The 25,699-nt window shown below is 49.0% G+C and overlaps 1 protein-coding gene across 1 annotated transcript in view; it reads right to left on the bottom strand.

Annotated features, from left to right (window-relative positions):
• LOC124523589 (complement C3-like) overlaps positions 1–25,350 on the bottom strand; it is a 44,740-nt gene extending 19,390 nt beyond the window's left edge. Inside the window, exons 1-19 of the mRNA XM_047095375.1 lie at positions 25,230–25,350; positions 24,646–24,838; positions 24,054–24,216; positions 23,882–23,952; positions 22,010–22,104; positions 21,847–21,929; positions 21,674–21,764; positions 21,318–21,420; positions 21,100–21,226; positions 19,275–19,390; positions 19,023–19,169; positions 18,423–18,632; positions 18,097–18,303; positions 17,609–17,764; positions 17,175–17,304; positions 16,829–16,900; positions 16,487–16,666; positions 3,980–4,088; positions 3,608–3,693 (exon numbers count right to left, since the gene is read on the bottom strand). Of these exons, the coding sequence (XP_046951331.1) occupies positions 3,608–3,693; positions 3,980–4,088; positions 16,487–16,666; positions 16,829–16,900; positions 17,175–17,304; positions 17,609–17,764; positions 18,097–18,303; positions 18,423–18,632; positions 19,023–19,169; positions 19,275–19,390; positions 21,100–21,226; positions 21,318–21,420; positions 21,674–21,764; positions 21,847–21,929; positions 22,010–22,104; positions 23,882–23,952; positions 24,054–24,216; positions 24,646–24,838; positions 25,230–25,306 (2,416 nt within the window). The 5' untranslated portion in view covers positions 25,307–25,350. The remainder of the gene's footprint in view (positions 1–3,607; positions 3,694–3,979; positions 4,089–16,486; positions 16,667–16,828; positions 16,901–17,174; positions 17,305–17,608; positions 17,765–18,096; positions 18,304–18,422; positions 18,633–19,022; positions 19,170–19,274; positions 19,391–21,099; positions 21,227–21,317; positions 21,421–21,673; positions 21,765–21,846; positions 21,930–22,009; positions 22,105–23,881; positions 23,953–24,053; positions 24,217–24,645; positions 24,839–25,229) is intronic.
• Between the last annotated feature and the right edge of the window lie 349 nt (positions 25,351–25,699).

Here is a 25,699-nt window from a genome sequence, read left to right on the forward strand (position 1 = left end):
CCTGAGCCAAAGTCAGACACTTAACCAACTGAGCCACCCAGACGCCCTCCGCTCCCTGTTTTCACATTCTATATATATATATATATATATATATATATATATATATATATTTAATGTTTATTTATTTTTGAGACAGAGAGAAACAGAGCATGAATGGGGGAAGGTCAGAGAGAGAGGGAGACACGGAATCTGAAGCGAATCCAGGGTCCGAGCTGTCAGCACAGAGCCCGACACGGGGCTCGAACTCACGAACCGTGAGATCATGACCTGAGCTGAAGTCAGATGCTCAACCGACTGAGCCACCCAGGCGCCCCTCTGTTTTCACATTCTTTTTTTTTTTTAATTTTTTTTAACGTTTATTTATTTTTGAGACAGAGACAGAGCATGAACGGGGGAGGGGCAGAGAGAGAGGGAGACACAGAATCGGAAGCAGGCTCCAGGCTCTGAGCCATCAGCCCAGAGCCCGATGCGGGGCTCGAACTCACGGACCGCGAGATCGTGACCTGAGCTGAAGTCCGAAGCTTAACCGACTGAGTCACCTAGGCGCCCCTGTTTTCACATTCTTAAAGCCAGATTTAATTTACTCTGGTGGGTGAAAAACCAGCTTTTGCACCACAAACAGGAGGCTACCTCCAGGGAAACAAAACAGTTTTGTTTTGTTAAATACTGGCCAGCTCACGTTGTGCCTGCAGAAAGCAGACCTGCTCTCTCCTTGCTAATGCAAGTCAGTCAAGACCTACAGAGGAGATGAGGACATCCTTGCACCAGACTTAGCTTTTCCTTGAACAAGCTGGAAGGAGCGCGAGAGAACAACACATGGAATGACTTCTGACACACCATCCATGTTATGTTTGAGGCAGAGAAACGCCTACTCTCCGTGACCCTGGAAGGACAGCTACATGTCACCGCATGTTGGTCCAAACCCATGGAAGGTACATCACTGAAAGGGAACCCTAGTTTTTGACTGCAGTTGACGATAATGTATCAGTGTTGTCCCAGAGATTTTGGCAAAGGTACCACCTAATGCAAAAAAGGGTTAGAGACGGGAATTGGGGGGAATTGAGGAGTGAGTGGTAATTCTCAGTTGTTTCTGTAAACCTAAATTATTTAAGAAAACCCATTAATTAGGGGACGCTGGGTGGCTCAGTCGGTTGGGCGTCCAACTTCGGCTCAGGTCATGATCTCACAGTTCATGAGTTCGAGCCCTGCGTCGGGCTCTGTGCTGACAGCCTGGAGCCTGGAGCCTGCTTCAGATTCTGTGTCTCCCTCTCCCTGCCTCTCCCCGCTCATGCTCTGTCTCTGTCTCCCTCAAAAGTAAATAAACATTAAAAATTTTTTTTTCAACGTTTATTTATTTTTGGGACAGAGAGAGACAGAGCATGAACGGGGGAGGGGCAGAGAGAGAGGGAGACACAGAATCAGAAACAGGCTCCAGGCTCTGAGCCATCAGCCCAGAGCCTGACGCGGGGCTCGAACTCACGCACCGCGAGATCGTGACCTGGCTGAAGTCGGACGCTTAACCGACTGCGCCACCCAGGCGCCCCAACATTAAAAATTTTTTTAAGAAAACCCATTAATTAAAAAAAAAATCAACCAGGGCGCCTGGGTGGTTCAGTCGGTTAAGCATCCAACTTCACCTCATGTCTGATCTTATGTTTTGTGAGTTCGAGCCCCACATCTGGCTCTGTGCTGACAGCTCAGAGCCTGGAGCCTGCTTCAGGTTCTGTGTTTCCCTCTCTCTGCCCCTCACCTGCTCGAGATCTCTCTCTCTCTCTCAAAAAAAAAAATTTACAAAAATAAAATATGTTTGGCTTCAATAATGACTCACACTCATCGAACATCTGTAATGTGCCAGGCACCATTTTAAAGGCTCCACACGTATTAACTCAAAAAACTCTCTGCACAACACTTTGAGTGGCTACTATTTGCATTATACCTGTTTTATGGATGCACACAGAGAGGGTGAGTAACTTGACTCAGGCCACACAGCTGCCTAGCGGACGACCGGGGATTTGAATCCAGACATTTAAGCTTGAGGAGCTCCCTGCTTGTAACTCTGCTGACTCTTTGCATTCATGGTATCTCAGGAGTCTAAAATTTCCAAGTTCCACTGGCAACCATCCTAAAATATAAATTCTGAGCCTCTAAGATGGCGTTCCGGAAAGGTTCATCCCCTGGTGATCTTGGGCAAGTGACCTGCCTTCCCTAGCTTCAGTATCCTCATTTGTCGGAGAATAAATGTACCAACCTCAGAGGGTTCTTGTGAGCACTGAATGAGATAATGTGTTGGGAGTTAAAAATGGTACCAGGTAAAGGGCGTCTGGGTGGCTCAGTCAATAAGCATCTGACTCTCAGTTTCGGCTCAGGTCATGATCTCGGGGTCTCATGAGTTCAAGCCCTGCATTGGCCGGTAGCTCAGAGCCTACTTGGGATTCTCTCTCTCTCCCCGTCTCTCTGCCCCTTCCCTATTCACGCTGTATCTCTCTCTTTCTCTCTCTCAAAATAAATAAATAAACTTAAAAAAAATTGTACCTGGTAAAACACAGCGTCCAACATGAGGCTCAAACTCATGAACCGTGAGATCATGATTGGAGCCTAGTTCAGACACTTAACAGAGCAACCCCAGTCCCCTAACATACCTCCCTTTTAATGTTTCAATATTTTTTCACCTACTTTAATGCTCAGCGAAAAAATTAACCTTTAAAATGTACCTAAATCAGGAATGGGGGGCGGGGGGCGGGGGGCGGCGGGGCGCACTCATTTTCCCTCTTGTCTCAAACTCCATGATGGCTCAGCTCAGTGCTGGCTTCTATTTACAATGGAGATATTTTGTTCATCATGGATTTTTTTTTTTTTGCATTCACGTTGATTTTTTCAAAATGATCACATGAAAGTATCACACATCTGCCTTAAAATTAGTGCCTCCCTCTCCTCACCCTGCTCCGAGGCCTGCCTGAGACCACCCCCATTAGACCAGGGCTCCCCAGCTCCCTGTGGTGGGCCCCCTACCCCCTGGTTACCTTTTTTTTTTTTTTTGCCAAGTTTCACAATCTGGCCGCCAATGTGCCAATCATACATTTCATCCTGCTACCTCCTTCATATATTCTTAATGGATTTACCCATCACCCTGTCAACACCACCCCTTAAGCGTGTTTGTTGTTGCAAATTATTCTGTATGTCCTTATATCTGTGTCCAAACCTATAGATCGTACAACACTGAGAGTGAACGCTCATGTCAATGATGAACTTGGGGTGACGATAGGCGTGTCAGTGTCACGAATACGCCATGCTGGTGAGGGATGCTGATAGTGCCTGTCTGCGCGGGGCAGACTGTGTGCGTCGGGGGTGGGTAGACTGGGTGTATGTGGGAACTCTCTGTACCTTCCCCTCAATTTTGCTGTCAACCTAAAACTGCTCTCGAAAGAAAATCTATTTACAAAACGCGCTGACTCGTCACCCACAGAGCAGGATCTGACACCCCCACTTGTCACCTGGGAGCAGTGTGTCAGCCACCAAGAAACAGGGGATCTCTCTGGATGGGATGAGAAAACGCCCAATGGCCCTGGGATCCCTGACTCGTGAGCATGGGGCCACCACCTTCTCTCACCTTTCTTGTTCGACAAGCTCACCGCCAGAATCTCCCAGGTGGTGATGGAGTCTTTCAAAAATATATTCATGGTCTTTGTGGAGATTCTGGATAGAGGAGAAGTGGGGGTATTAAAAAGAGGCAGGTGTCAGGGGCCTGGGGGGAGAGCTGGTGTGGAGGGGCCCCAAGGGGCAGGTTGGAGGGAGGAGTGGGGGCTGGGCACACGGAGGGAGCCTGACTCTTGATTTTTTTTCTAGGCTGGGTTGTGGGGTTGCCCAGTGATTCCAGAAAAGAGAGGCATGGGTGCATTCAAACGAAGTGGTCCAGATGGGGCCGCTATAGGAGCTGGCCTGGGGGTGGGGGGGTTAAGGTGGGGGGGTGTCTCAGCCTTACCCATCTTTCTCAGGTTCACGGAGTTCCTCTATGCGCCACAGCCAGCTCTCAGGGAACTGGCTTCGGGAAATGATTTCCTCTTCCGGGATTATATCTTCATCCAAGTCACCTGGGAGGCACGGGTGAGGAGGAGACAAATCTGGGTTGAGAACGGACCCATTTCTCCACTGTCCCCAGAGATACTCATCTCTAAATGGCTGAAGAGGTTCCTACCAGAAAAACACACCCATAGTTCCATGATGGCCTGGGGAGGGGGGCAGTCATGTTTGTCTTTATTGCTCCTTTCTCCCCAAAAATACCATTAAAAATGACATTTGACAACTGTGTCGGTATAGGGGCAGAAATAGTCCAGGCTAGGACTATTTCCCCCTGCTCTGATTTTCATAGAAATGAAGCATTTGTGTGAGCATCTAAGTAAGCATAGTGGCTCCCAGGCTCCATGCCCGCTACATCTGATGGTTATGGCCCCCAAGCAAACAGGTGGCTCGAGAGACTCCCCAGACCTGTTGGTGACCCCGGGCGATGGGGTGGCCTTTTGAGCAAGCCTGACGCCATCAGCAAGTAGACCAAATGGGGCCAGAATATGGTTCAACCCTGTCTGGGCAGGTTGTAACGTGGCTTTGGGTCTTCTTAATAACAAAGTAGGTGAAATCGACTGATGCCTAAATCCACCCATATTCTGGAATAATCCAACAAAGTGCATGTCAGATACAAACATGCAGGCAGCTCTCTGTCTCACCCCCAATCGGCTAAAGAAATTACACAATTTGGGGCACCTGGGTGGCTCAGTCACTTGAGTGTCCGACTTCTGCTCTGGTCATGATCTCATGGTTGGTGAGTTTGAGACTTTCACCAGGCTTGCTGCTGTCACTATGAGCCTGCTTGGGATCCTCTGTCCCCCTCTCTCTGCCCCTTCCCTGCTTGCGTGCACACACACACTCTCTCTCGAAAAAAAAAAAAACACATTAAAACAGAAAAGACTGGAGTCAAGATGCCAGAGAAGTAGTGGGACAAGGATTTTCCTGGTCCCTCAAACACAGCTGTATTGAGGTCAGAACACTTGGAACACCCAGGAAATAGGTCTGGGGAGTGATAGAAACATCTCCGAAGGTGGAAGGAGACAGCTTGGCGGGACTGAGGTGCATGTATGTGGATTGGGAGAGGTAAAACGGTCAGCATAGGCATGGAGGGGAGGGGACCCCTTCTGTGGAGACACAAAAGGGAGAGAAAGAGGCTGTAGGAGTATGGCATTGTGTTCGGACGAGAGAAAAACATCTCTGGACCATGGAGGGGGAACGAGAAATATGGAGAGTGCCAGTACTTTGCACAGTGCCAGTACAGTGCATGTACTTTGCAAAGTCTCAGGAGTTGAAGATTAGAGTTTTCAGGGGTGCAAGACTTTCTCTTGCAGCTTGCAGTGTGCACATGCCTCGTGGAGAGGGAGCCAGCCCCAGGGCCCAGTAGCGATCTCAGGGGTGACTGGGAGAGAGCAGTCCCCACCCTGGAGTACTGTGGGAAGAGGGTTTAGTGCCACCCCAAGGAAAAAAGACCCTGCAGGCATCAGCCGTGTAGGCTGGGCAGAATGGTGCTACCCCAGAACCGAGTCTGTGAGGTGTGGGATTCTTTAAGGCATCTTGTTTTCAATCCCATCTGAGCATCTAGGAGGTGCAGGAGACTGTGGAACAGGACAAGCTGGCCCCCACCCTCCCTGCACTCCTCTATGAGGACAGTCTGAACAGCATGGTTTGAGACACTTTTCTCCCCATCACCAACATGGCGGGGCTTCAGGGAACAGGACAGCAGCCCCCAGTGGAGGCAGGACCGGTTTACAACAAACCCCGCCCCTCCATGCCTGGTAACTGCTTAAATACTGGAGCAGGACTGACCCTGACCAGGCCAGACAGCCTCTCCTCCAGACCAGCACAGCCAGCAGTCCTGAGCACCAACAGGCAGCTGTCCTGCAGTTTTCTATGTTAGTCCATTTTGTTTTGTTTTGTTTTTCTTTTTCTCTTTTCTTTTCTTTCATTTTTTCTCTTTTCCCTTCTTTTTACCTTCCTCTTTTTATTTCCTTTGGAATCACGATCACAGTTTCTGATTTGACTTTTGGTCAAGTCTCTCTCTCTCTCTATATATATATATATATAAATACACCCCACCTGGTTTCATTCTCCATTCTGTTTGTTTGTTTGTTTGTTTGTTTAGTCAGGCATTTTTCTCTATTGTTTTTACACTTTTTCTGTATCTCCTTATTAATTTCCCCCTTCTCTCTCTGGGTTAAGCCTTATAGTTTCTTTGATTCTCTGCCTGGTCTTTTTTTTTTCTGACCCTTTCATTTTTTATTTGTATGGGAATCAGGCTTCCCTCACCTTTCGTTTTTCCAGGGTTCCTTCAGTGAACAAATCAAAACACCCCTGGTGGAAGGTCCAAACCATCACCACTATGAGCAGTGTGACAGAACAGCCAAATATGTAACATGATCACACTCCACAAACACTTCCTGAAGTCTCAGGACCTATTCTTAATATGGTAGGACTTGCAGGTGCAGGACACATAACAAGCTATTAAAACGTGTAAAAACCAGAAACCTAGCCAAAATGATGAAATGGAAGACCTCTCCTCATGAGAAATTCCAGGAATAAATGACAGGCAGATAACTGCTCAAAAAAGATATAAACAATATATCTGAACAAGAATTTAGAATAACAGTCGTAAGACTGATAGCTGGGCTTGAAAAAAGCATAGGAGACACCAGGGAATCTATTGTTGCAGAGATCAAAGACCTATGAAATAATCAAGAAGAATTAAGAAATGTTGTAAATGAGATACAAAATAACCCAGCTGCAGTGACAGCAAGGATGGAAGAAGTCGAAGAGAGAATAAGCGAAATAGAAGACAAAGTTATGGAAAATGATGAAGCTGAAAAAAAGGAGGGCAAGGAAATTACTAGACCATGAGGGGAGATTTAGAGACCTACGTGATTCTGTGAAATGAAATAATAACCGTATCATAGGAGTTCTGGAAGAAGAAGAGAGAAGGAAAGGGGCAGAAGGTTTATGTGAACAAATTATAGCTGAGAACTTCCCTCATCTGGGGAAGGAAACAGGCATCCAAGTGCTAGAGGCACAGAGAACTCCCTTCAAAATCAACAAAAAATGACATAATCGTAGTGAAACTGCAAAATACAAAGATAAAAAGAGAATTATGAAAGCAGCTAGGGAAAAACGGGCCTTAACCTACAAGGGTAGACACATAAGGGTAGTAGCAGACCTGTCCACTGAAACTTGGCAGGCCAGAAGCGAGGGGCAGGAAACATTCAATGTGCTGAATAGCAAAACTAGGCAGCCAAGAATCCTTCATCCAGGAAGGCTGCCATTCAGAATAGAAGGAGAGATAAAGGCTTTCCCAGACAAACAAAAACTGAAGGAGTTTGTGACCACTAAACCGGCCCTGCAGGAGAGTGTAAGGGGGACTCTGTGAGTGGAAAGCAGCAATGACTACAAGGGACCAGAGACATCACCATAAGCACGAAACCTGCAGATAACACAATGACAGTAAATCCATACCTTTCAATAATCACTCTCAATGTAAATGGACTAAATGCCCCAATCAAAAGACACAGGGTATCAGAATGGATAAAAAAAAAATAAGATCCATCTATATGTTGCCTACAAGAGACTCCTTTTAGACCTGAGGACACCTGCAGATTGAGAGTGAGGGGATGGAGAACCATCTATCATGCTATTGGACATCAAAAGATAGCTGGAGTAGCCATATTTATACCAGACGAACTAGATTTTAACACAAAGACTGTAACAAGAGATGAAGAAGGCCATTATATCATAACTGAGGGGTCCATCATCAAGAAGAGCTAACAATTGTAAATGTTTATGCCCCCAACATGAGAGCACCCAAATATGTAAATCAATTAATCACAAATATAAATAAATGTATAGATAATAATACCGTGATTGTAGGGGACTTTAATACTCCACTTGCTGCAATGGACAGACCATCTAGTCAGAAAATCAATAAGGACACAATGGCTCTGAATGACACATTGGACCAGATGGACTTAACGTATATTCAGAAGTTTTCATCCAAAACAGCAGAATACACATTCTTCTCGAGGGCATATGGAACATTCTTGAAAATAGATCACATACTGGGTCACAAAACAGCCCTCAACAAGTATAAAAGGATTGAGATCATACCATGCTTATTTTCAGATCACAACACTATGAAACTTGGTATCAACCACAAGAAAAAATTTGGAAATCCCCTTAATACATGCATATTAAAGAACATCCAACTAAAGCATGAATGGGTCAACCATGAAATTAAAGAAGAAATCAAAACATGTATGGAAGCAAATGAAAATGAACACACAGCAGTCCAAAGCCTTTGGGATTCAGCAAAGGCAGTTCTAAAAGGACAATACATTGTAATTCAGGCCTGTCTCAAGAAGCAAGAAAGGTCCCCAATACATAACCTAACCTCACATCTAAAGGAACTAGAAGGGCAGCAGCAAAGAAAGCCCAAGGTCAGGGGCGCCTGGGTGGCGCAGTCGGTTGAGCATCCCACTTCAGCCAGGTCACGATCTCGCGGTCCTGGAGTTCGAGCCCCGCGTCAGGCTCTGGGCTGATGGCTCAGAGCCTGGAGCCTGTTTCCGATTCTGTGTCTCCCTCTCTCTCTGCCCCTCCCCTGTTCATGCTCTGTCTCTCTCTGTCCCAAAAATAAATAAACATTGAAAAAAAATTAAAAAAAAAAAAAAGAAAGCCCAAGGTCAGCAGCAGAATAGAAATAATAAAGATTAGAGCAGAAATAAACAATAAAGAATTTTAAAAACCCAGAAGAATCTAAGAGATGGTTTTTGGAAAGAATAAAGAATGTTGATAACCCCTAACCAGACTTCTCAAAAAGAAAATAGAGGACCACAATAGATAAAATCACAAATGAAAGAGGAGAGATCAAAACAAACACCACAGAAATACATACAATTTTTTGAGAATATGATGAACAATTATGTGCAAACAAACTGGACACCCTGGAAGAATTGGACAAATTCCTAGACACCCACACACTACCAAAATTCAAAAGGGAAGAAATAGAAAATTTGAACGGACCCATAACCAATGAAGAAATTGAATCCGTTATCAAAAATCTCCCAACAAGTAAGAGTCCTGGGCCAGATGCCTTCCCAGGGGAATTTTACCAGACATTTAAAGTAGCGTTCATACCTATTCTTCTCAGGATGTTCCAAAAAATATAAACGGAAGGAAAGTTTCCAGACTCGTTCTATGAAGCCAAAATTACCTTGATTACAAAACCAGACAAAGACCCCACTAAAAAAGAGAATTACAGGCAACCATCCTTGATGAACATGGATGCAAAAATTCTCAACCAGATACTAACAAATCGAATTCAATAGTATATTAATAGAATTCTTCACCATGATCAAGTGGAATTCATTCCTGGGCTGCAGGGCTGGCTCAATATTTGCAAATCAATCAATGTGATATATCACATTAATAGAAGAAAGGATAAGAACCATAGGATCCTGTCAATAGGTGCAGAAAAAAACATTTGACAAAATACAACATCCTTTCTTAATAAAAACCCTCAAGAAAGTTGGGATATTAGGAATATACCTTAACATCATAAAAGCCATAAATGAAAAGCCCACAGCTAATATCATTCTCAATGGGGAAAAACAGAACTTTCCCTCTGAGATCAGGAACATGACAGGGCTGTCCATTCTCACACTGTTATTTAACATAGTGTTGGAAGTCTGAGCCTCAGCAATCAGGCAACAAAACGAAATAAAAGGCATCCAAATTGACAAGAAGAAGTCAAACTTTCACTCTTCACAAATGACAGGAAACTCTACCGAAGAGTCCACCTAAAACTGCTGGAACTGATACATGAATTCAGGAAACTCACAGGATACAAAATCAACATATAGAAATCGGTTGCATTTCTAGACACAAATAATGAAGTAACAGAAAGAAGTATCAAGGAATATATTCCATTTACAATTGCACCAAGAATTATAAAATACATAGAAACAAACCTAACCAAAGATGTAAAAGATCTGCACACTGAAAACCATAGAAATCTTATGAAAGAACTAGAAAAAGACACAAAGAAATGGAAAAACATTCCATGCTCATGGATTGGAAGAGTAAGTATTGTTAAAACGTCGATACTACCCAAGGTAATCTACACATTCACTGCAATCCCAATGAAAATAGCACCAGCATTCTTCACAGAGCTAGAACAAACAATCCTAAAATTTAAAAAATATATATTTTTTTAACGTTTATTTATGAGACAGAGAGAGACAGAACATGAACAGGGGAGGGGCAGAGAGAGAGGGAGACACAGAATCTGAAACAGGCTCCAGGCTCTGAGCTGTCAGCCCAGAGCCCGATGCGGGGCTCCAACTCACGAACTGTGAGATCATGACCTGAGCCGAAGTCGGACGCTTAACCGACCAAGCCACCCAGGCGCCCCTAAAATTTTTATGAAACCACAAAAGACCCCAGATAGCCAAAGTAATGTTGAAAAGAAAACCAAAGCTGGAGGCATCACAATCCCGGACTTTAGTCTGTATTACAAAGCTGCAATCATCAAGACAGTATGGTATTGGCACAAAAACACATACACCAATGGAACAAAATAGAGAGCCCAGAAATGCACCCACAAGTATATGGCCAACTAATATTTGACAACAGGAAAGAGTATCCAATGGAAAAAAGACAGTCTCTTTAGCAAATGGTGCTGGGAGAACTGGACAGCAACATGCAGAAGAATGAACCTGGACCACTTTCTTACACCATACACAAAAATAAATTGAAAATGGATGAAAGACCTAAATATGAGACAGGAAACCATAAAGATCCTACAGGAGAAAACTGGCAGCAACCTCTTTGACCTCGGCCGCAGCAACTTCTTACTTGATGTGTCTCTGAAGGCAAGGGAAATAAAAGCAAAAGCGGACCATTTGGGACCTCATCATGGTAAAAAGTTTCTGCACAGCACGGGAAACAATCAACAAAACTAACAGGTAACCGATGGAATGGGAAAAGATATTTGCAAATGACATAACGGATAAAGGGTTAGTTAGTATACAAAATCTATAAACAACTTACCAAACTCAACACCCAGAAAACAAATAATCCAGTGAAGAAATGGGCAGAAAACATGAATAGACACTTTTCCAAAGAAGACATCCAGATGGTAAACAGACACATGACAAGATGCTCGACATCACTCATCATCAGGGAAATACAAACCAAAAACACATTGAGATACCCCCTCACACTGGTCAGAGTGGCTAAAAGTAACAACTCAGGAAACAACAGATGTTGGTGAGGATGTGGAGAAAGGGGAACCCTCTTGCACTGTTGGTGGGAATACAAACTGGTGTAGCCACACTGGAAAACAGTGTGGAGGTCCCTCAAAAAATCAAAATTAGATTTACCCTATGGCCCAGCAATAGCACTACTAGAAATTTATCCTAAAGGGCACACGGGTGCTGATTCGTAGGGGCACATGTACTCCAGTGGTTATAGTAGCATTTCAACAACAGCCAAATTATGGAAAGAGCTCAAATGTCCATCAACTGATGAATGGCTATATATACAGAGAATGGAATACTACTGGGTGATGAAAAAGAAGGAAAGCTGACCATTTGCAACAACATGGATGGATCTGGAGGGTATTATGCTAAGTGAAATAAGTCAGTCAGAGAAAGGCAGATATCGTATTTTTTCACTCATGTGTGGAATTTGAGAAACAGAAGACCATAGTGGGAGGGAAGGAAAAATTAGATACAAAGAGAGAGGGAGACAAACCATAAGAGACTCTTAAACATAGAGAACAGACTGAGGGTTGATGGGAATAGGATATGGGGGAGTGGGGAAAATGGGTGATGGGCATTGAGGAGGACACTTGGGATGAGCATTGGGGTTGTATGTAAGTGACGAATCATAGGAATGCACTCCCGAAGCCAAGACTACACGCATTGGCAATAAATTTTAAAAAAAAGAAAGAAAGAAATGACACAAGGCTGGGGGAGAAAACACCTGAGTGTGTGTAAGCCATATCCCAGTAGATCAGATATTTTGTCTAATTTTCCTCTTTGAGAAAGAAAGTCTATAGGTCACTGGAGCAGAAGGCACCAAGCCTAGATTAGAATAATTTGCACAGACTGAAGATTCAGTCCTTTACTCATGTGTGTTGGGAATCTTTGTGTGTTTTTTGGGGGGTGATGGTGGAGGGCGTGCTAGCCTTCCAGCTAAAAGAATTTAGAAATATGTGTCCCCTTTGGCGATGTCTGCCTTTAGGAGGTGACTGCACATTTCTAAGCAAAAATAAATAAATAAAATAAATAAATAAATAAAAATATAATAAATAAATAAATAAATAAATAATAAAAATATGAGTGTACATGAAAAGTATGTGTTACCATATAAGGATCTATACCTGCTGTCATACAGGCTACATAAAAATTGATTTGGGGGAAATTTTCCCTTGGCTTAAATTTTGCCCTGATCTGATAGCAGAAAGAGGTTTAGAAATAGACTATCCAGGAATAAGGAGGAACTTTACAGTGGAGAGACCCAGCAGACAGCGCCTTAATCACGTGATCAAGACTCACAGCACCAACAATGGGACAAATCAATGTCTTTGGGCTCCCGACATGCTGCACTGAGAATCCATAGTGTCTCTCCTGTGACAGTGCTGCCCCCAAATGCAAAACCTGGATGTCATTACGAGGAAGCATGGAGCCAACCCAAACCGTGGGACAGCCCCCCAAATGCTGGACGTGAAAGTCACTCAAGACGGCTGTGCTGCCAGGGGTTGAGCAGATCCAAGGACACCAAGGAGACCCCACCAGTAAATACGACGTCTGCTTCTGCACAGATCCTTTTCCTATAAAGGATCCAAGCCAAACCAGACCAGACCAAAGTAGACCGAACCACACCAAACTAGACCAAACCAAGTGAAACCACACCAGACCAGACTAAACCAAACCAGACCAAACAGGACCAAACCACTCTAAACCACACCAAATCAAAACCAAAACCAAAACCAAACCAAACCAAATGGAAACCACTGGCGAACCTGAATGGGGTTGGAGGTTCAACGAGTCAACATTCATGTCCTAATTCTGATGACTGTGCTGAGGTTTTGTGGGAGAATATCTTTTGTGGGAGAATTTCAAGAATTCCACATGGAGCTATTTGGGGATGGTGGGGGCCTCAAACAGTTCAGAGGGATAAAAGGTTTTTATGCCCATTTCTACTTGTTCTGCTTGAGAGTCTAAAGATTAAAAAAAAAAGATGATTATGTTTGCTTGGATCGGGCAGCCTGCAGCCATAGCATTTCCCCATCTTCCTTAGTTTTTAAGCAAAGGGGTTCTGTTTCATGACTTTTCATCCTGTGATTGATAAGATCACTTCCCTTGGTTTCAAGAGCCACTCACACTGGCCTTCATTCTCAGAACCCAATTTGGATGACACAATTTCTGGTCCCCTATGAAAACGATGGGATGTGCAAAAGAAGTGTTCAAATGGCCAGTGAGAAGGGTCAGTGCAGCAACCACCACTCTGCACACAGTGGTTAAAAAGAGCAATGGAGTGACAGAAAGAGAAATCAAGGAATCAATCCCATTTACAGTTGTACAAAAAACCATAAAATACCTAGGAATAAATCTAACCAAAGAGGTGAAAAATCTATACACTGAAAACTATAGAAAGCTTATGAAAGAAATTGAAGAAGACACAAAAAAATGGAAAAAAGATTCCATGCTCCTGGATAGAAAGAATAAATATTGTTAAAATGTCAATACTACCCAAAGCAATCTTCATATTCAATGCAGTCCCTATCAAAATAACACCAGCATTTTTCACAGAGCTAGAACAAATAATCCTAAAATTTGTATGGAACCAGAAAAGACCCCGAATAGCCAAAGCGATCTTGAAAAAGGAAACCAAAGCAGGAGGCATCACAATCCCAGACTTCAAGCTATACTACAAAGCTGTAATCATTAAGACAGTATGGTACTGGCACAAGAACAGACACTCAGATCAATGGAACAGAATAGAGAACCCAGAAATGGACCCCCAAATGTATGGCCAACTCATCTTTGACAAAGCAGGAAAGAATATCCAGTGGAATAAAGACAGTCTCTTCAGCAAGTGGTGCTGGGAAGACTGGACAGCAACAACCAGAAAAATGAACCTTGACCACTTTCTTACACCACACACAAAAATAAACTCAAAATGGGTGAAAGACCTAAATAATACAGGAAGGCATCAAATCCTAGAGGAGAAAGCAGGCAAAAACCTCTTTGACCTCAGCTGCAGCAACTTCTTACTCAACACGTCTGTAGAGGCAAGGGAAACAAAAGAAAAAATGAACTACTATTATAAAAATCTTCTGCACAGCGAAGGAAACAATCAGCAAAACTAAAAGGCAACCAACAGAATGGGAGAAGATATTTGCAAATGACATATCAGATAAAGGGTTAGTATCCAAAATCTATAAAGAACTTCTCAAACTCAATATCCAAAAAACAAATAATCCAGTGAAGAAATGGGCAAAAGACATGAATAGACACTTCTCCAAAGAAGACAGATGGCCAACCCACCCATGAAAAGATGCTCAACATCACTCATCATCAGGGAAATACAAATCAAAAACCACAATGAGATACCACCTTACACCTGTCAGAACGGCTAACATTAACAACTCTGGCAACAACAGATGTTGGCAAGGATGCGGAGAAAGAGGATCTCTTTTGTATTGTTGGTGGGATTGCAAGCTGGTGCAGCCACTCTGGAAAACAGTATGGAGGTTCCTCAAAAAACTAAAAACAGAACTACCCTACAACCCAGCAATTGCACTACTAGGCATTTATCCAAGGGATAGAGGTGTGCTGTTTCGAAGGGACACATGCATCCCAATGTTTATAGCAGCACTATCAACAATAGCCAAAATATGGAAACAGCCCAAATGTCCATCGATGGATGAATGGATAAAGAAAACATGGTATACATGTATATACATATATACACATGTATATATACATATATACATGTATATGTATATATATGTATATATATGTGTGTATATATATATGTATATGTATGTGTGTATATATACATATATATAATGGAGTATTACTCGGCAATCAAAAGTATGAAATCTTGCCATTTGCAACGATGTGGAGGGAACTAAAGGGTATTATGCTAAGCAAAGTTAGAGAAAAACAAATAACACTTCACGCACATGAAGACTTTAAGACACAGAACAGATGAACATAAGGGAAGGGAAGAAAAATAATATAAAACCAGGGAGGGGGACAAACCATAGAGACTCTTAAATGTGGAGAACAAACTGAGAGTTACTGGAGGGGTTGTGGGAGGGAGGATGGGCTAAATGGGTAAGAGGCATTAAGGAATCTACTCCTGAAATCATTGTTGCACTATATGCTAACTAATTTGGATATAAATTTAAAAAAAAATAAAAAATAAAATAAAAAGAAAGAAAGAAAGAAAGCAATCTGGACAGGGCGGGCCGAGAGGGAATCTGCCAGGGGGACCCTCACGACAGGGGCCATGCTGCCCGTGGTGCGGGGGGCTCTCTGTGGGCTTGGTTTCCACTGCACCCATCCTAGCAGAAAGGCCTTTCTCTACATAAGACACATCAAAAAGCATTTTTAAAAAGCAGACATCAGGCCTCACTGGGCTCAAAGGCTCTGAGCAAATGGCAGGTAGGATTCCCATCAGTTCTGGCAGGGCCGCCTTGTGGTGGGGACCACTCTGGTTCTGCTTTCAATGGGCTTCTTGGAAGAGAAATTTTCTCTTGGCTTAAGATTTATTTGGCCCGAGATGTAAAGTTTCAAGTGTGCACATGTTTTGTCTTATCCAGAACTGAATGAATGAATGAATGAATGAATGAATGAATGAATTAGTGAATGAATGAATGAGGGAGGGAGGGAATGAATGAATGAAAACAAATCAACAGATGTTGTTAGGCATTGAGTTAGGCACCTCTTTGGAAAGCAACATAAATGAGTTTTCTTTGGTAAAGGCAGGCTAAAAACGCATCTCAGACAGAAGCATCCTCCCCCTTCAGACAGGCCCTCCTCCCCCCTCAGACACAGGCATCCTTCCACCCAAACAGGCCCCTTCCCCCCCTCAGATAGGTTCTCCTCCCTCAAACAGGCCCTCCTCCTTCTCACTGAGCCTCAACACTCTGACCTGGGCCTCCTCCCTCAGACCAGGCCCTCTCCCCTCTAAGGGAGCCTCCCCACTCAGACCATCCCCTCACCCCTCAAGCCTGATCGAGGCTTCATTGAGCCTCCCCATTCTGGCCAGCCTCCCTGCTCAGACCATGCCCTCCTCCCTCGGAGCAAGCCCTCTCCCGTCAGACCAGGCCCTCCTCGCTCTGACCGAGCTTCCCCCCTCTGGCTGGCCCACAGGCAGGTGGACTCACTCCGGGTCAGGCCCAGGGCACTGTGGGTACTGCCGATGCGGTTGCAACAGTCCAGGAAGGCCTTCACGCACGAGGCCTCGTGCTGGATGAACCCGGCCCTGCGCTCGCACGAGAACTTCGTGGGGTTCTCCCGCATGCCATGTTCACAGCACTTGCGCAGCTCCTTCGGGTACTGACCCGCTGCGTGGACACGACACCGGTCAGGGCCTCAGCCGGGACCTCAAAGCAGGAGGAGCTCGGGCGGACCAAGGGTAGGACGTCCCCAGGGCCCGGCCCTGCCCTCCTCCCTCCTGGGCTGGATCCCGGATGGGCAGGGTTTGGAGGAAGGGTGGGGGCCCCCACCTTTGTCCATCCTCTTCTCTGTGAGCATCACTGAGCGGCGGCGCCAGGCATCTGGTTTGGGGCACTCGGGATCTGAGGGGAGGGCACACGCGAACAAGATGGGTTAAGCGTCAACGGAGGGTCCCCGATGTACTCCTCTCAGTAGCCGTGAGGGAGGGGTGTTGCTGCTCCCATTTGACAGATGAGGAAACTGAGGCTCAGCGGGCAGTGATTCACTAGGTGGGGGCTGGGGCAGGACTTGAACCCAGGGCCCCCACCTGTTCTCAGCATCTGAGGACCTCAGAACAGTGCCCTTCATTTGCTCTCAGCATCTGGGGTGGAGGCCCCACCCCTCCCTGGCCCTCACCTGTCCTATCCGGGGTCTGCAGGTTTGTGTTGGTCTGGAAGGCCAGCCCTGCGTCCGTGAAGACGCCGGCATAGTCCTTCCCGCTGCCTGGAGTGCAGCCGATGTCAGCCTTCTCCACCACGTTCCAGATCTGCGGGAGGGCAGGGGTCGCGGGCAGGCCTCCACCACCAGGCTGACATGTCCGACCACCCCTGCGTTCTGGTCCCAGGCCCCTCTCAGAGGTGTGTGCACAGCCCCCGCCAACCACCCCCAGCTCGGACTCCTCCGTCTACGCTCCCACCCGCAGCCTTCACTTCCGTGCCACGTCTGTGTCCGTCCAAGCTTCCGTCCAGCCCACGCCTAACTCCACTTCCGGTTCCCTTCTGAGCGCCACCTGCGCCTCAGGCCCACGCCACCCCTTTGCTTCCGCCACACCCCAGAGGTACAGGGCGCACCTTGCTCTGAGTTAACCTATTCCTGTTCAGCACGAACACGCCCTTGTCCACTGCCACGAGCCCCACTCGGGAACCCCGGTCACCCTCCATCTTGATGGTCAAAAGCTGCCCAGGTGGGTACACCTTCTTTTCCATCTTGCCACCTTTCACCACCAGCTGTTGGCAGGGATGGGGGATACACAGAGGTGGGAGTGAGGGGTCAGCCCTGCCAGGCTGGGTCTCCATCAGCAGTCAGCCTAGGGCAGTGTCCCTGCTGTGCTGGTCAGGAAGGGGCAACGGTGGAGACAGACAGACTGAAGGCGGAAAGGCCAGCAGGGAGGGAGATACTGAGGCTGAAACAGAGGTGGGGAGAGAAAGAGCTGGAAAAGGAGAAGATGGGCCTCGGTTGGGGAGCCCACCCAGAAGGCTGGAGAGAGGCAGAGACGGAGCGAGCACTGGCCAGGTGGGGAGAGCCAAGATGGGTGCAGAGGAAGGCTCCGGAAGCTTACCTTGCCCACACAGGAGTCCTTGACATCCACCCACACGGAATCGGCCACCACCTCCCTCTGGCCCTTGTTGTTAATGAAGGTGTAATAAGCCACCAGGCGGAAGGAAGGAATGAAGTCCTCAGTGATGGTCAGGGGCAGCACGTACATGTCCTGGCCGGGCTCCCGCGTCTGACGCTCCACCTTCAACAGCTTCCCTTTGTTCATGATCTGGGGGAGGCAGGTTGGCGTAAGGGAGAATCAGCAAGGTCGGTCGGGGGGGTGGCCCTGGCCTGGGGGTGCTGCAGAAGTAAGGAGGAGGGGTCTGGGGATCCTAGGAGGGCACGGACCAGGTAGGTGAAGTAGCGGATGTTGTTCTCCTGGGTGGTGGTGGGGTCAATTCGCAGGTGGAAGTTGACGTTGAGATCTTCCCCTGGCTTGAGCTCCACGCGAGGCACAGAGATGTGCAGGTAGTTATTACTCATGGTGCTGTAGGGTTGGGCATTCATAGTCCTGTTGGTCTGTCGTGACTCTGGGATACCATCCTTCCTAGTGCTTACCTGGGTGAGGAAAGGGGGATGAATTCTGGCCCCCCAAAGATGTCCACATCCTAATCCCTGGGGCCTGGGAATATGGTACCTTCCCTGGCCAGAGGGACTGTGCAAATGGGATTAAGGGTCTGAGGATGGGGAGTGTTTTGGATTATCCAGGTGGGTCAAATGTAATCACCGGATCCTTAGAATATACCTATGCAGATGGCCAGACTGCTGGTGCAGATAAGATCCCCTCTATGCAGATGAAAACACTCTGTGAATGGCAGGATCCCCTGATACAATAAAAGGACCCCACTCCTCACGTGGCAGGATGACTGTGGCAGAGGACAGATTCTCTCCATGCAAGTCCAGTCCCCTATCTCCCAGAAGTGGGGCTAGAGGAGGGTGAGGACTCACGGTGATGGGCAGGGACCTAAAGGTTTTGTGTGTGTTGATGATCAGCTTGGCCACGCCGTCTTCCTGGGTGAAGGAGGACCCTTTGGAGTACTGGGTCACCACAGGGACGTTGCGTGCTGGGGAGCCGTCGGGGTTCGTCACGAACACCTGCGGGTGCAGTGCAGGGGCAGGTGGAGGGCGTTCAGGTCGACCCAGAGGCGTGGCTGATGCTCAGGGGAAGGGTGGGGGAGGCAGCCCCACACCGGGTCTCACCATGAGGTCAAAGGGCATGCCTGGTTTGAAGAACTTGGACGTCTTGGTGAAGTGGATCTGGTAGGGGGAGGTCACGATGGGGATCCCGCTGCGCTCCGCCTCCACCATGTCGCTGCCTGAGGGGGCCAGCCGTGAGGGCAGGTTCCTGGGCCACCCCTCCAGGTTGGACCACACCTTACACTGGGCCTCCCTCGGACTGCGCCTCCTGCATCAGACTGGCTGGAACCTTCATTCTGTTCCTCCCCCATCAGACTGGCTGGAACCTTCATTCTGTTCCTCCCCCATCACTGGGACTCCTCTGTCAGACTGGATCCCACCTTCATGCTGGGCCTCCCTCCTCAGACTGGACATCATCCATCAGACAGGATCCAACCTTCATACTGGCCTCCTGTGCTCAGACTTCCTCTGGCTTCCTCTGTCAGACTGTTACCCACCTTCATTCTGGCCTCCCCACTAGGATGGGACCTCCTCTGTCAGACTGGCCCCCAACCTCACTGGGCCTGTTTTCAGACTGGGTCCATTCTGTGAGACTGGATCCCAATTTCATTTTGGGCCGCCCTCCTGAGACTGGGCCTCCTCTATCAGACTGGATCTCACTTTTATTCTGGACCTCCCCCGCAGACCAGGCCTCCTCTGTCAGACAACTTCCCACCTTCATAGTGGGCCTCCCTCAGACCAGGCCTCCTCTGGCAAACTGGCAGGCACCTTCATTCCTCAGACTATGGCTACCCTGTCACTGGCTGCCACCTTCAGACTTGGCCTCTTTTGTCAGACTGGATCACGCATTCATACTGGGCCTCCCCCCTCAGACTGGGCCTCCCCTGTCAGACTGGATCCCACCTTCATACTGAGCCTCCCCCCTCAGACTGGGCCTCCTCTATCAGACTGGCTCCCACCTTCATACTGGGCCTCCCCCTCAGACTGGGCCTCCTATATCAGACTGGATCCCCCCTTCATTCTGGAGCTCCCCCCTCAGAATGGGCCTCCTCTATCAGACTGGTTCCCATATTCATACTGGGCCTCCCCTCTCAGACTTGGCCTCACCTGACAGACTACATCCCAATTTCATTCTGGGCCTCCCCCCTCAGACTCAGCCACCTCTATCAGACTGCATCCCACCTTCATTCTGGCCTGCCCCCTTCAGACTGGGCCTCCTCTATCAGACTGGATCCCACCTTCATTCTGGCCTGCACCCTCACTGGGCCTCCTGTATCAGACTGGATCTCACTTTCATTCTGGACCTCCCCCCTCAGACTGGGCCTCCCATGTCAGACTGGATCCCACCTTCATTCTGGCGTCCCCCCATGAGATTGGGCCTCCTCTATCAGACTGGATCCCACATTCATACTGGGCCTCGCCCCCTCAGACTGGGCCTCCTGTATCAGACTGGATCTCACCTTCATTCTGGGCCCCCCTCTCACTGGGCCTCCTCTGTCTGACTGGATCCCACCTTCATACTGGCCTCCCCCATCAGACTAGGCTTCTCTATCAGACTGGATCCCACCTTCATTCTGGCCTCACCCCATCAGATTGGGCCTCCGCTATCAGACTGGATCCCACAATCATACTGGGCCTCCCCCCTCAGACTGGGCCTCCTCTATCAGACTGGATCCCACTTTCATTCTGGGGCTCCCCCCACCCTCACAATGGGCCTCCTTTGTCTCACTGGGTATCACTTTCCTCTGGATATCCTCTCTTACACTTGGCCTCTGCCCTAAGACTGGTTCTCCCCTGTCACACTGCATTCCACATCCATTCTGGGCCTCTGCCCGCACACTGGGCCTGACCCCCTCATTTGGGTCCCTTTCCTCAGACCAGGCCTCACCTGAGTGCAGGATAACGGTGACAGACACGTACAACGACTTCCCCACCAGGGCATCTGCTCCGGAGGGTTCCACCCCGCTCAGCAGGACCTTTCGTTCCAGCCTGGCCTCCCCACTGCCATCATCGATCTGGGGGAGGAAGGAAGGCTCAGAGAGGGGGAGGGGTGCAGGTGAGGGAGGGGGAAGTCCACAGTGGAGGAGGCTCAGAGGGGCAGAGCACCTGAACACGGCTGAGGGACTGGGGCAGCGAAATCCTCTGCTCACCATCCTGGACCCCAAAGATGACGAAGGCTATTCCATCCACATTCTTCCCATACAAGAACCTGAGAGGCAAGAGGGTCTCAGATGCTCCTCTCCTGAAGGGCGAGCCTGCCTGCAAACTTCCACGGACCCCTGGTCCCGCACCTGGTGCTTACCTGGCCAGTATCTGGTCCCACACCTGGCCACACCGCTCCTGGGTTCCCTTACCCGGCCCCTACCTGGCTCCACCCCTAGCTGCCAACCTGGCCCGTCATCTAGCCCTCACCTGGCCCCCCTCCCCTCCCCTCCCACCTGGCCCCATTCCTAGCCCCTCACCTGGCCGTGATGGTGACCTCCAGGCCCTGTGGGTCATCAATGTAGTAGAATTTCTCTGTAGGCTCCACTTGGACCTCAAAACTGGGCAGCACTGGGGTCGAGACGGCACCAGTAGGGTGTCAGCACTGGGCCTGGCACTTGGGGCCCCCACCCTGACTCCTTCCTCCTCTTACCGTACTCCTTCACCTCGAACTCAGCAGAGAATACTTGCTGTGGGGCATCTTCATAGTGGGCTTCTATCTTCCACTGCCCTGTACTGTGGGGAAGGCAGGTGAGTGAGCCAGCCAGACGCCCTCCCTTGGCATAGGGAACCCCCTCTAGGAGGGCCTGACATACTTGACCTGCTCCGGGATGTTCCAAGACAGGGACGAGATGCCAAACAGCCTCCCAGAAGACAAGAAGTCCCTCTTGATGGGAACACCGTCGGGGGTCTGACAGGGAGGGTGTGTCTCTTCAGAGACCTGGCTTAGCCCCTAGGCTCTCTTCCTCCTCTCTGTGTCTGGACACTCTCTGTGTGTCATGACTACTGGGGCAGTGGTTATGAACATGGACTTGAGTCAGTCAGCCTGGGATCAAATGCCCACTCTCCCACTTACGCGCTGTGTCACCTTGGGCAAATTACTTGATGTCTCTGTGCTCAATGTGCCCAGCTAGAAGAAGGAGAAGAACATAGCCCCTACCTCAGTGGCTTAGCACATGATTCATGTAAGCTGGAGCTCACTCTCGTCGGCGGCTGTCTGAATACCGATAGTAACTAGCATTTATCACCTACTTTGTGCGGGACCCTGTGGTAAGCATCCTATGGGCGCTAAGTCACACAGCATTGCCTACCTTCGACTCTTTGACCTACAAGAACACAAAGTCGTGTGGTTCAACCTAACACACAGTATGTCATTCGTTGCAAATAACTAAACACCAGGAGACATCATGTAAAAATCTGGCTTTCTGGCTTCTCTTGGAAATTGGGATAACCGTGGATACGGGTTCCTGTTGGCACATAGCGACATTTGACTGGAACTGGGCAGAGGCTCTACCGTTAGAGGTGTGTGTTCTCCGTTCCCCACAAATCCCACCGATCCCCACAGTCAGCTTGTGGCTGTCAGGACCTGGTCCCTGTTACCTTTGCGTGATTGCAAGAAATACTCATGACGATCCTCTGAGAACCACCTACCTCTTCCCTCTGTCCTTCACTTCCTCCTTCCATTCCCCCTCCCCCCCACCCCTTTCCTGCCTTAGCCCAGTAAATTGTAATGAAATTACTGTATGCCAAGCACCCATCCTGTCTGGAATTTAGGTTCTGTGGAGGTCTAGCGAGCGGGCAATTAGCAAATGAATACATTCAATTTATAGGATGCCTAAAGGAGATGACAGGAAGGGAGACCAGTGGAGTGTGTGTGTGTGTGTGTGTGTGAGAGAGAGAGAGAGAGAGAGAGAGAGAGAGAGAGAGTTGGGAGAGAGTGTTTGCAATTTTACAGGTCCTCAGAGAGGCTTCCCTGTAAAATTGTGCCATCGGTGACATTTGAGCAGAGACTTGAATGACGTGATGGGGCAAGCTATGTGGGTATTTGGAGGAAGAGCGTTTTGTGAGTAGTGGGGGAACAGCCTGTGCAAAGGTCCTAGGGCTGGCTCTTTATGGCAGTTGGAGGGACAGCAATAAGGCCCATGTGGCTGGAGCAGAGTGAGTGAGGGGAAGAGGGGGAGGAGAGGAGGGGAGGAGGACAGGTAGGGGACTGGGCAAGTCTTGCAGGGCCTTGGGGAGTGCTGGGAGGACTTAGGCTTTTACCCCAAGGAGGTGGGAGCTCCTGGAGGGCTCTGGGTGGAGGAGGGTGGGACAGGAGTTGGGTGCTCGAGGCTGCCCCCTGGCAGCAGGAGGCGGATTGGGCTACAGAGAGTTTTTATCTGTCATCTCAATCTTCAGCTGAGCAAACCAAGGCCCAGGAGGGTGAAGTGACCTGTCCGGAGTGACACGGTCCCCAGAGGTTTGTCTGGAGCCGGAATCCACGGGCAGAAGCATCACTGTGCCTGGTATCCCTGGATCTCTGCCCTGTGTCCAGGGCTCTTTCTGTGTTCGTGGCTCTACAGGCCTCTTTGCCTTTAGGCCTCTGCAGTCCTGCCTTTTCCAGAATCTCTTCTCTGTCTCTATCTCTTTGTCTCTCCCCGAGTCTCTGCCCAGGGGGAGTCATCGTCTGGGTTCCCCGCTGCTGGTACCTGGATGCTGAAAATAACAATCCGGCCCACGGGCAGTAGGTCGTTGTCCACGGTAAAGATCCGATAGAGGACTGGGAGATGATGTTAGAGAAAGGGGGCGGTGAGTGAGGCCCTGCCCCTCCCCACAGTCCCCCCCCCCACCCCTCTCTCCAGCCACTGCCCAGCCCCTTACCTGTGGAGCCTGGGGTATAGATGGGCTTGTCCGTCTGGATGAAGAGGTACCCGCTCTGAAAGCTGACCAGCACCACCTTCTCCACCACGGTGCCCCCGAAGTCCGCCTGGACAATCACGAATTTTTTCCCCTTCCCTGATGTTAATTCCCAGTTGGCTGGGATCTAGGCATAGCCAGAGAATCATTGAGATGTTGCCTCCTGGTCCCTTGCCCGCATTCAGCCCCAGGCTTTCAGTGGGGTCCACACCTGCCTGCCCTTCCTGCCAATAGCACCTGTCCACCACTCCGGGTCTCCCTGGTGTGCCCAGGTTGGGAGCAGAGGGGTAGTGGGGGGGGGGCAAGGGTCTAAGATGGGTAGGGATCAGAAAGGGGGATGAGTAGGGGGAATTAGACAAGGGGCTCAGAGGACCTCTCTTAGGAGAGGGGCTCAAAGCTAGGGGCTCAGGATAGAAGCTAATTGAAGGAGGAGTCTCAGAGAGGGGAGGGGCTTCCAAGTGGCACCTGGTCATAATGGGGAGGGGCTTCCAAGTGGGATGGGTTCAAAACATGGAGCAGACTCAGAGCGGGGAGGGGCGCCAGCAGGTGCACGCACCTTGATGTTGACTGTGCTCATGTGGTTATTATCCTTGGTCAGATAAGTGTTTCCTCTGGACAAACTTATCTTCCTGTCTGGAAAGTCGTTGACGCTGACTGTGACTGCAATGTTGCCTCCATAGTCATGGGCCTCCAGCAGCACCTTCTCCTCATTCTCCAGCCGCAGGATGTTGGGGGTGATCATGGAGAACCTGCAGGTCGGGTGGAACACGGGACGGAGCTGCCGTGCTAGGGACCAGGGTTCCAATCCTCACCCACATAGCACGAAGCCCCCAAATCCTGTGAAGTCAGATCTCGAGGCCTCCAAGTGTTTCCACAGCCACGGAATCACTGAACGTACCACAGGCACCCAAACCCACAGACCCCTGCTTCTAGAAACGTCCGCCTCCCATTGTAACCCGAGTGCCATGAACCCCCAGCTCATGAAATCATGAGCTCACAGGCAGCCCAAGGCCATTCACATCCCAACCCACTGACCCCTGCCTCCGCAGACACCCACGTGCGCCCTGGATTCTACTAGGACCTGAACCCCACCCCCACCTCACAAGTAGCCCGGTTTGGAGAAGGGTCATGACCACTCACATGGGTTCCCCCGGTGCCAGGGGCAGGATGGGAAGCAGCAGCAGCAGCAGCAGGCTGGGGCCTGAGGCAGGCCCCATGGTGCAGGGACGGTGGAGGGACAGAGGGACGGAGGAAGCGGACTGGGAGGGAATGAGCAGAGGCTGCTGGAGGCTGCCTTTTATCTGGCTCCCGCCTCCCCCCTGCAAGCTCAGCCCAGCCCGCAGCTCCCGTGGCTTCCCCCTTCCTGGAGCTGCCCCAGATTTCTCAATACCATTTCCTAAGTTTTTCAATCCCTGGGGCCAGTGTGTCCTGGGGTAACTAACCCAAGGGCATGTCCTCCAGCAACATGGACACACCTTCCCCCTGCCAAGGTCTCCCTCAGGGTCAAGGTCAGTTGGTAAACAGGGACCTTTCCCTGTTGCACCTACTTAGCGGTGGAGGAACACTGAGGGCCAGAGAGCTCCCCACCCCAGGTATCTGGGCCTGGCGCC

The sequence above is a fragment of the Lynx rufus genome, unplaced genomic scaffold (genome assembly GCF_022079265.1).
Source record: "Lynx rufus isolate CCGP_SWC_20201006 ecotype Redwood Valley unplaced genomic scaffold, mLynRuf1.p SCAF_4, whole genome shotgun sequence".
NCBI lineage: Eukaryota > Metazoa > Chordata > Mammalia > Carnivora > Felidae > Lynx > Lynx rufus.